The following is an 11,614-nucleotide window of genomic DNA, read 5'->3' on the forward strand; positions in this document are numbered from 1 at the left end:
AGACATAAGTGTATCACTTAACTGGATGTTAGTATTAGAATTAATGGTTAATCTGCTCTAACAAGATAGATTAGGACAGACACGTTAACCCCTATGCTGCTTTAGTGATGGTGGACCCAGTAATGGTGGAGAAGGAAGCCAAGAGTTGGGCAACTAAGCCAGAAGTAAGCTACTTTAGAACATGGCGATGTACACAACTAGCCATACACAAGCTGTTGTGTCCAATTATTGAATCAAACATGTGACACAAAGTGGCTTATGGCACTACTAAGCCAATAAGGCCTATTTACTTCAATATGAGATACCAAGGTAAAAATGTTACAGCAATCACCTAAATATGCTGTTTCACACACACACACACACACACACACACACACACAATATCCCAGGGGTGTCCAAACCTTTTCCAATCAAATCAAATCAACTTTATTTGTAGAGCACTTTTCATGCAACACAAAGTGCTTTACAGAATTAAAAACAATTACCACAATTAAAAGGAAAAACAATTACTAAGAAAGCCCCTCCCTAACCCTCCATACTAGACACACACACAATCACACACAGTAGGGAGACATGGCATGGCACTGAGGATCAAGGAAACGCCACCTTTGGGGCCGTCCACACTGGGAGGAGCTGCAGGCTGTGCCATGGGGGACCAACACCCGGGCCCCCCGACTCCGACAGACGGGCAGACCCCCACATTGAAGGGAGGAACCCCCAGCCGGCCGGGTCGAAGGGACCCAAGGATGGCACCCCCTCAGCAGACCCGACACAGCCCCCAGTGTGGAGGACCCCCCCTGAAGAAACACTGGAGTTAAAAGCTAAATACTAAGAGCATAAAATAGGACTAAAAAGATAAAAACATAAGTTTAAAAATATTAGTTAAAAGCCTGATTAAAAAGGTGTGTCTTTTTCCAATGAGGGCCAGCTACTGAAAATTGAAAGGATGCAAGGGCCACTTTGACATGTACGCTCACAAATGTACATGTGCTAAGAAGTTATAACATATAGTTCAAGAAAAAACTGTATTAGTCAAATGATTACAATTCAATATCCATAGAATACACCTACCGGTAATAGCTGAGTGTCCACTGCAGAGAAAGGGGTGAGAAACCAGTTTCCCTGCATTTCACCTGACCTAAGTGAATGCACAAATACGTATGTTAACAGTCTTATATGTGTGCCCAAACATTAGATCAATGAGGTGCGATGTTTCCTTTGCTGTTCTCACCTCTAAAACCAACGATGCTTAGGTCCGATGGCATTAAAGAGGGAGGCCAGACTTGCAGTGTGTGTTCCCCTTGACTTCAAACAGCCTGAGTCACAGTGGCTTCCATGCTCGTTCGGAATCAATGCCCTGCTTGAAAAGCAATCTTCCACACATGCAGGGCCGGAAGGGAGAACACATCTTCAAAATTCAAGTGAAATTTTGAAACTCTTGCAAGTGAACAAGAAACATCCTCATCACCTTTGACTTAGGGTTTCAGCACTGTTGCACCTTGTTGGGGGGGGAGTCGCTGCAAGTTCTATTGTACCTTTGTACCTTCTGTAACAATGTGACATACTGCCATGAAAATATGTAACATAAAAAAAACTCTAGACTGAACGTCAGTCAAGGCCAAACAATCTTAAGACTTGTTTGAAAATGAATATTCTTAACATCCAGTTTCTCACAAGTTTCTCCAAGTTGTTACAGATATTTTACAGCTTGTTTTATTAATATGTCTTGATAATCAAGTGAATGACGGTGCCAGCATCTCGCTGGTTGTACTGTTTTGTACAGATAGATAAAAAGGTTATCAATAGTATTACAAAGCAGACATTTAGATAAGACTTTATTCACATTCTTCAGTCACATCCTGCATTTTAGTTACAGAAAACAACAAATAAAAAAACTTGGACAAAAATTAGCAGTTCAGTTGTACTAAACCAATACACAATGCTGAGTGTGACATTCCAATAAAAATGTACTGGGTATGTCTCACCCCACTTTATGAGCTGCACATGCAATCTTTTTTTTTTTTTTTACAGTTACATTTAAGCATATTGTGCACTAGCACACGTGACAATGTCAGCTCCTATGGCATTATTGGTATTGTGCACAACTTGAAGGCATCATTAATGCTGAAAGGTACTGTACATACAGGTTTTGGTGTTTTTCCAGGCACGTTCCTACCAGGAATTAAGACTTTTTCTTCCAAGTGTGGTAGCTTTAGCAAAAGCCCCAAAACAACAGAAGTTCACCTGTAAAACAATGATGGTCCTCTCTCCCACAGTGTTGGAAGAAAGCATTGGCAACATATTAATAACGTGCATTTAAAACATAAAATTGATTTATTTTAAACTTTTCAGAATAGGGGTTTACATTTCCAAAATGGAAATCATGATCCATGTAAACTACTTTTTTGGTCGAACACCTTTATTCTTCTCAAACTTTGCAATTTGGTTAAAGATGTCCAGCAGGTTTGCGGGAAGGTCTTTTTTGGCCCTTCCCGCCGGTGCCAAAATCTCTGCACCATGCTCAGCTTGCATGTCAGATGCATCTGATTGCTTTCCATCGACCTCGTCTCCCCCAGCTTCCTTACTCCTACCTTTCTCTTTCTGTCTCTCATCTTGCTCCCAGCCTTGGGTTTCATACCTTTCACCTCCCAAGGAGCTCCTCCTGGAAAACTCTGTTTTCATAGGTTTTCTGGTGTATACCGACTCAGATGATGAGCAAGATACTTTGCGCTTCCTCTCATCTAAACTGCTTCTTCTTTCAGTCCCACTGGTCCTTCTTTTATCCTCATTTGCTCTCTCTATGCTCCTATAACTACTATCTCTACTCTTACTTCTTTCTGGACTTGGGCTGCTACTTTTCTTCCTCCTGGAGGTGCTTTCTGATTGATTCCTGTTGTTCTTTCCGATATGTGAAGGACATTCAGACTCTTCATCATCTGAGGCTGACAAAGAATATAGACAGATCCTTGGGGTATGAACATCTTTACCCTTCTGCCTTGCCTTATCATCCTCCTCATCCATTACTCCAAAACCTTGACCTCCTTTCTGGTTCAGAAAGGTGGCAGAGGTGTTGGGCGGTTCTGGATACCACTCCAACTCCTCATCCTCCTCCTCTTTCTCCTTTCTCTTTTTCACACCCTTACCCTCTTCACTCCTCCTGTTGCTGTCTCTTGAAGAGAGCCTGCGATGGCGCTTGCTTTCCCGTTGTGACCTCCTCTTCTTCTTTTTCTTCTTTTTGGACCTCCTGTGATCCGACGAGGACGATGATGTGGAAGTGCTCCTAGAGGAAGAGGATGATGAAGAGGAAGAGGCCGATCTTTTTCGTTTTCGTTTCATCCTGGCAAAAACAAACATGCTGAGAACCTTATTTCATCAAACAAATTTTCCCTAATTTATGTGATGATCGCATCCTTTTAAGGTTGACAGAAATAACTCACCTTTTCTCCTCTTTTAAGATCTTACGCAATTTCTCAGCACTGGTTTGACTGCTCCTAGCTTTTCCTTCCACTTCTTTAGTGAGCGCTTCTTCCCGGAGGCGAATGGAATTCTTTATGGCCACCAGGTGAGACAATTTAATCCCAACAACAGTGATCCAGAGTCCAGAGAGATGGGTTATGTAAAACCATAACCCATGACATGCAACAGCAACCGTGGATATAGCATTGAGCCAATTTATCATCCAGTCATTAGGTAGGAGGATGAATAAAGAACAGGGTTCGAAAGGCAGTGATTGCAAAGCAAACACAATATAAAAGGTTTGTAACAATGTCAGTTTTGATTATGAAAAGAAAAGGTGGTGTGAACCAAGAAGTTGGCAGATGCACATGAACAGACAGAGGTATGACAAAGAGCGAAATTTGTTCCAAATTGAGACAGGTGGGTTACCGTATTGTATGCAAGGGTGTGCAGAGGAGTCATCAATTTCCAGGGTTATTATCCCCCCGCAAGGCAGGTGACAAAAGACCGTGTCAGTCAGAAGGTCAAGTCCCAAGTCACAAACATGTGCAAAAAAAATAAAAAATACTCATCAGTATTACTGTAAAAAGCACTAGCGTATGTAGAAAACAATGACAAAGTCATCTTATCAGCACTGGGAAGGTTTAAATGCACCCGTGCCTGAATTTGTTACACAATTCCTCTTTCAATTTACCTTTGAGTAAGATTTCTGCAGCAGAAGCCGCCTTGACAACTCTCCATCAGTGAGAGATGTTTTGCTCCAATATTCATAAAATCCTTGGTGAAAACTAATTTGCACGTCGCTATGCTATAAATTAATGTGTTATGACTCCTGATTTTTCATACTGGGCTATAAGGGACCTTATTTTCCACGTTCTCACATCAGTGATCTGTGTTCTGTCTGATAATGTAGCGTCACATTTGCACACAGGTTGAGTGATATAAATGTGAAATTAACTTTTGGTCATTCAAAGTGATTTCAGAGTTCTTCCTCTGTGAAAGGAATACAAATTGATCTCTTGTGTAGCATAAAGTCTCTGCAAAATCGAAACTGTGTATTTGTATTTGATCTTAACAAAAAAAAAAAACACAGTGTCCTCTGTGGGTTACACGTAAAACATTCATCTGTTGATGCCCCCTCACCTGTATAGTCTCTGTGATCTTGTTCAATGCTTCCTGGGCCTCAGGGTTTGCATCATCCAGCGAAAGAGCTCTTCTGTATACCCCTTCTGCTGTTACTAGTTTCTCCTGTTCCTCCAGTCTACAATGGAAAAGCAATTTAAGTAGGTAGCAGAAAATTAATTGGAATACATTAGGAAATTTTCCCGTCAAAAGGTCACACAGCACGAACTGCTTGTGCTTTTGACTGCACATTGCTTTTAGGGAGTTGGCCAATTAGAAATCTATGTGCACTAATTAGTAGCTTCTCACGAATCATGTGATGTGCGGTGACAACAGTGGGTGAGAAGACGTACGGACAAGTTCTGACTGATTTTACAATGACTTTATTTTCAAGGAGAGGAGACTCGCAATAGTTCAGACCTTTAAATTTTGAATTTAATCAATGTAGGGTTAGGTCACACCTATCCTCATTCCACAAATTATCACTTGAGATTCAAAACAATAAATACAATAAGCCTTCAAAATTATATAGCTAGCAGTTGTAAAATGTGCATAGAAATATGCTGAATTATCACAGTCACAGACTCAAAAATGCTGCATAGCTTACTGTTTTCCTCTCTCAACCAGTGTTTGGCAGAGGTACTTCTTGGCATTGCGGTGATCTGGACAGGTCTCCAGGGCCAGTTCAAAGTCTGATATGGCCTTCAAGATGCTGCCTTTATTACCATACCTGAGAACATAACACAAGCACACTAACATAAGAATAAAATATATATAAATAAATAATAATAAATAATAGAATATATGCAAACAGTATTTTTCCCAGCAGTCAGACACATACCACAGCTTACAAGTACATACAGCGGAGGGAACCTGATTTCACAATTTGACTCTCAAAAGGAAACGAGCAACTGCTGTATTCTAAGTAGAGGAATCTCTTGTTTATCGCTGTTAATTGGTTTTGTAGAATAGAATACCTGTTTCTAAAAATGTTTTTTCCCCACCAAGCTTCTTGCAGAAGCGACAGGAATAATTTGTGTCTTTCATGGACACATGTCTGGTTTGTGGGGCTCAGAATTACGAGTGGTTGGTAGGGGATTAAATACTTACTTCACTCAAATACAACTGTATTTGTTTATTTTAGATTTTTTTTCTGGATTTTTAAGAAGCGTTTCATAAGGGTTAATCACATTATTTCCCCGGTTGTATTATTAGTACATTTCTTCATTTAGTATACAGGTTAGAATAAAATTATTTAAATCGTGTTTACACTGAATGAGATTTCAGTCCTTGCAAAATATAGGCTTGTGAACGTTGAACAGTGAACGTTAATAATAACTCACAGAGCTCCTCGAGCTACCAGTGCCTCCACATTTTTCGAGTCAATGTCCAAGGCTTTGTTGTACTCATTCATGGCTTCTACATGCCGGTTATGCTTAAAGTGGTCCACACCTGCCTTGACACTGAAAAAGATATGACAAAAGGTTACTCTTGAGGGACATACAAGAGGACAAAACTACTAGACTTCTGCGCTTGAGTGTTTGTACCATTTCAAAGCCCAGGATGCAGACTGTTTTTCCCGAATAGCAGATGCAAAATCTTCTTTTTTAAACAGTTTGCTGTAAAGGGGTGAAAACATTTTATAAAATGTTATTAATTTATTGATGATTACAACAGCCCCACCACAGCACCACACGCTAGGTTATCTTACCTTTGTAGTCCTCTCATCATTGACGGTGGGTGGATGTCACTAACGCCAATGTTGTCCAGCAAGTAGTCCACGACAGAGGGGTTGTGGTAGCCGTGGCAACCTCTTAGTATACGCTCGTATGTCTCCCTGGAGTCACTGGCTGCACGGACACTACGACTGAAAGGTTGACATGATAACAAGTATCACTATCAAAGGTGACCCCATACTAAACATTTAACATTTCAGTAGATTTCAAATGGAACACATTTTACATCATATTCCAGAAATTAATTTTAAGTTTTGATTTGAGTCTTGCATGGCATTTATCATTTATTGTTCTTACTTATAGTGCACAGGCAGCTCCTCCCTGGTTATGACTCCGAGCTGGATGCACGCCGATCTGGATGAAAGCGATGCTTGGAGGAGTGATACAGTGATTTTTTCCTGGTAGCGGTCAATGTCTTTGACGCCAGCTATAGAATAAGAAAATATTATAATCAGTAGGGCTGTGAATTTAATTCAAGCTAAATAAAACAAAGACATTAGGGTGGGTTATGAAAAGATTACACTGTTGACATAATCTGACAGAAAAAGTAGTTACAGACACTTAGAACAAAATACAGGTCGTCCATGGGGTACATGAGAGTTCCGTTCCTACACTGCACCACTTTGGTGCAAGTTGTATCTTATACTTAGATTATACTTAAATGAACTCCTCAGTCACTCACACTGTAAACATAAAACGTGAAGGACATTCATTCATTCATTCATTTTCTACCGCTTTTTTCCTCACTAGGGTCGCGGGGGATGCTGGAGCCTATCCCAGCTGTCTTCGGGCGAGGTACACCCTGGACTGGTCGCCAGCCAATCACAGGGCACATATAGACAAACAACCATTCACACTCACATTCATACCTATGGACAATTTGGAGTCGCCAATTAACCTAGCATGTTTTTGGAATGTGGGAGGAAAGCGGAGTACCCGGAGAGTACCCTAGCTGTGAGGTCTGCGCGCTAACCACTAGACCGCCGTGCCGCCCACGTGAAGGACAGAAAATTCAGTAATACACTAAATACGAAAATTAAATGAGACAGTATGTAGTGTTAGAGTTTAGTGATTTCCAACACTCTATGAATGTGGCATGGGTCGTCACTGTGGGGGTGCGCACAGAGTGTGTAGTCGTTTGTTGGTGTTGTTTTGGCATGGCTCAGCTCACAGGAGTCTTAATAAATCTAATAGTAACGGATTGGATACATGGTTTGGCAAATGGATGGAAAACAGTCACAGTGAGACCTTGAGCATCACTAAAACAACCGTGTAAACTTGCCATGTTAGAGCAATATAAAACATTTCCTTAAAAGTAATTAACTGATGACAATAACCTCTGATTAAATCTCCGATCTGGTAGTAGGCCAAAGGATCGTCATGGCTGCCACCTGAGGGAATTTCCCTAATGTGACAAAGAGCCTAAGAGTAAAAAGAAAACATTTGTTTCAGTGATACTTGACAACAAAGTAATAAACCAAATAATGACTTTTTTTCCATTACTGTGGTTCCTTCATGCTGCTATAGATAGATTGTCCACTCACAGATAACTCCAGGTCTTCTATGTCTCGATTCATTCCTCCCGCCATGCAAATCAGAGTGAGAAAAAAGCCATATTCTCGAATATTGTTGATTCTCCCAACCACAATGTCTCCTCGTTCCAAATCCCGATACAGCATGGCCCTTCTTTCCTCAAAAGACACGCCCATTAATAACTCCAGTGGTGGCATGACAGCGTAAGGCTCTGGAGAGAAGATGACAACACAATGAATATGCAGTTCTCAATGGCATGAGGTCGTTAATAATTTTTGACGGATTTCACTTGCTTTAGGAGACTGAGATGGCACATGTATAGTACTAGGAGTTACATGTGGTGAGGTTCATGGTTGGTGAGGCATTGACTTCATTTGAGGTTTTTTTCTGTTTATAAGGGTCTTTAAGAGAATAACAAAAATATATATATACATCTTAGACCCATTTATTGATTTTTTTTATAAACAGACATTTGTGTTATTACCTTTTATCTATATATTCAATACATGCAGCTTTTCCTTCTTCATGGCATATTTTGAAACTTTGCTGCAAAAGCCTATTCAGCTCCTGGGGGTGGAAAGATGTCAGCGACAAGCACCTCCCGGCTCATGCACGCCTGACCCCTTCAGGATGTATCAGTACTGAAAGTGTCTCCTGTATGACATTTCTATGTCATTAAAGACATTACACTGGCGGAAGAAAGTCTGCTTAACCTGCCTCCCCTGAGTATCCATCACTTGGTAATATACATATTTATAGGTCATGTGAAATATTCCATTCACTTTTACAAGCGCTAACAAATAAAGCATGAGCCATTTCAGTGCAGAGTAAAATAATGTAAGAATGTTGGGGAAAAAAACAGTCAAGTTTGGACAACCTGCAGCCTCTTCGTCTCCATGCTTCTCATCTTTAGGAACTGCTATCTTCCACGATGGACAGAAAAGAATGTCAGCCTTCCTGGCTATGAACTGCTCCACAAGAGGGTTTCTCTGCCCTTCACCATTGCTGTCATGGTCACAAAAATATGAAATTAGGTCAGAGTAGGAGCTGAAATATCAAAAAACTAAATTATACTCACTAGGCAAGAGTCACTAACATGCCCTGATACCCAACCGGGGAAGCTTTAAACTTTATTAAAAGGCCCACGTTCACAGTCAGTGAATATCAAAACTACAAAAACATTATGACTTGACATAAAAAATAAAATAAAAATAAATAAAACAAGCAATATGTGACTGCATAAGTAAAATCCTGTAATAAGTATAGCCTTTCAGCTATAATTTGAGGATTTTCTTAAAAGTATGACCGTCCTATTTAGGAAAAGACACAGGGAACCCCTGTTTTAGGTTAATTTTGACTCCTTTCTTATTGTTATTGACAAATGAAAGGTACAAGTCTGAAGATGGCAGTTGTTCAAATGAGAATATGAATAGTCTTTGTACATACTGTATGTGCTTAGTTAAAACCAGGTGGTGAAACCGTGTCCAAATAGTGTTCCGAATCGTCTCGATTGAAATAGACAAACCCGATTAGATATTTTAAACCCTAATCTGAAAAAAGATGAGTCGTATCGTCGGGGTCGAGGTTTTTACATTCAAAGCAACATGCTGTCAGTACGTACGTGACCCCCAAAGAGCAACCCCACCACCCTCTTCCGTATAACGACGTGTTCTCACTTACCTTTCATGTACAGCCTTGCAAACGTCAGTCACCACTGCTTGAAAGTCTGGGTTTTCAGTCTGTTCACATTGAAGCATGTTGAATAACGACTCTCCGTGATAAGTCAAACACTGTCTCAACAAGTCTCTGTCCATTATGGGAATATCTCACATCGTGGTAGTGCTAAAAGAGCAGGCGAAAAACTACCAACTAACGCAAAAATAATTGAACACTGAACATTCCGCGTATAAAACTAACGATACAATGTATGTATAGTTAATGAATCGATATAACTTAGAGCGGCACTAGCGGTGCAAACTTCCATGCTAATAGAGCTGAACGGTAGCTAGTGGATTATGCCTTTGTTATCTCCGTAAAACCCAGTCTACCCCAATGATGAATTCCTTTTACTAATTGAAATTATTGTCCATAATTTACCCCCAATTATACGCCATGTAAGTTTTCCGTGTGCTGAAATGATACCATTAAATGTTTAGCTGAACCTAGCCTGTCTGGAAAGTGCGGACTGACGTGGTGTGTAACACTCAAAAGCAATTGTGTGAAACAAGTCCTCGCTAGAAACCGTTCCCTATTAAAACAGTTCATAGCAGTGCCGAGAGCATTCAGTGTATGACCAGCGATATCTGGCCAGTACTCAACAAAAAAGGTCACTCCTAAATATTGAAATATATTTTTTACTAAGAAATAAAATTCATGTATTAAGGGAATTAAGATGTTCGTTTCCATACAATACAATACAATATTTTGAATCATATCAACAAAAAAGAAACAAAAGAGACCACATTAAGGGGTACACACGATCACATCAGAAGCATCAAAAGAAAGCATAAAGTTCAGTAAATTAGCACTATGTTTCAGAAATCTGATTAATTCATGTTTATCACAACAGGAAGGTTGCTAGTTGATCATTTTATGCCTGTTTTTTTAGTATTTCAGGTTACATTTAAGTAAATTCATTAATAAAAGGTACAGACAAAATATGTGGCTAATGACCTCAGGCACTAAAAGGTTGCACCCACTCGTGAAGGGAATTTCGGCTCTTTTAAGGGAACCGGTTCTTTTGGCTCGGCTCCCAAAAGGAGCGTGCTCTTTTGGCACCCAAATGACTCCCCAGATTTGATGTTATTGTTGCTTCAACTGATTTCAGCGAACCTCTCTATCCCGGGCCTGGCATCTCTCTTTTCTGGGTGAGGGTGAGATCTACAATAATGACACACACAGTACAAAATGGATATCAGAAGCTACATACAGCCAAAACAATACACTTGTAAATATTCATTTATTCATTCATTTTCTACCGCTTATCCTCACCAGGGTCACGGGGGTGCTGGAGCCTATCCCAGCTGTCTTCGGGCGAGAGGCAGGGTACACCCTGGACTGGTTGCCAGCCAACCACAGGGCACATATAGACAAACAACCATTCACACTCACATTCATACCTATGGACAATTTGGAGTCGGCAATTAACCTAGCATGTTTTTGGAATGTGGGAGGAAACCGGAGTACCCGGAGAAAACCCACGCATGCACGGGAGAACATGCAAACTCCACACAGAGATGGCCGAGGGCGGGATTGAACTCTGGTCTCCTAGCTGTGAGGTCTCCGCGCTAACCACTCGACCCAGCCCACACTTGTAAATAGTATATTGTAATGATTTATATTATAGTACAGACAAATTAACTTGTAAGAATATTTGAAGGCAGACTGAGAACCATGTGACTTGAACAATGGATGCACTAAAACCTGTTTGACCACCTGAATGAGAGTTCTTAGCTAATAAGGGTAATGTATTGTCTTCTTATTAAAAGCCATCTGACACCATCTGAGATACTGCTCAATGTTCCATGAGAAAGGATCCATTGTGTGACAAGTAAGAAAACAAATCCGGGCATATAGCTTGAGAGAGTTTACACTGCTGTTGCATAGGAACGATAGACTGCTATACCGTAAAACACTGTGTGTAGAAAAAATAAAAATAAAATTACTCACCTTGTGTATATGTCCTTTTAATATGACGGGCACAAATCTTGGGGTAAATCATTTTTGTAGTGTTTAGTAAGTAAGATTGAAAAACACTTTACCTGTTC

At 40.3% G+C, this 11,614-nt stretch overlaps 1 protein-coding gene across 3 annotated transcripts; it reads right to left on the minus strand.

Moving 5' to 3' along the window:
- Window positions 1-1,818: 1,818 nt before the first annotated feature.
- ttc14 (tetratricopeptide repeat domain 14) lies at window positions 1,819-10,077 on the minus strand. Of its 3 annotated transcripts, XM_058073721.1 has the most exons (12): window positions 9,528-10,075; window positions 8,725-8,852; window positions 7,859-8,058; window positions 7,652-7,736; window positions 6,612-6,741; window positions 6,290-6,445; window positions 6,126-6,197; window positions 5,922-6,041; window positions 5,186-5,308; window positions 4,600-4,717; window positions 3,438-3,547; window positions 1,819-3,337 (listed from the first exon to the last, which is right to left on the minus strand). In XM_058073721.1, exons 1-12 carry the CDS (start codon window positions 9,659-9,661, stop codon window positions 2,398-2,400), a joined length of 2,316 nt encoding a protein of 771 aa, XP_057929704.1. In that variant the 5' UTR covers window positions 9,662-10,075; the 3' UTR covers window positions 1,819-2,397. The 3 variants fall into 3 exon arrangements, 2 of the variants coding, with proteins under 2 accessions (XP_057929704.1, XP_057929706.1); XM_058073723.1 differs by lacking the exon at window positions 3,438-3,547 and having other exon boundaries at window positions 2,988-3,280; window positions 9,528-10,077; XR_009129898.1 differs by lacking the exon at window positions 3,438-3,547 and having other exon boundaries at window positions 3,144-3,280; window positions 3,886-4,717; window positions 9,528-10,077.
- Window positions 10,078-11,614: the final 1,537 nt, after the last annotated feature.

This window comes from Doryrhamphus excisus, chromosome 5 (assembly GCF_030265055.1).
Source record: "Doryrhamphus excisus isolate RoL2022-K1 chromosome 5, RoL_Dexc_1.0, whole genome shotgun sequence".
In the NCBI taxonomy this organism is placed as follows: Eukaryota; Metazoa; Chordata; class Actinopteri; order Syngnathiformes; family Syngnathidae; genus Doryrhamphus; species Doryrhamphus excisus.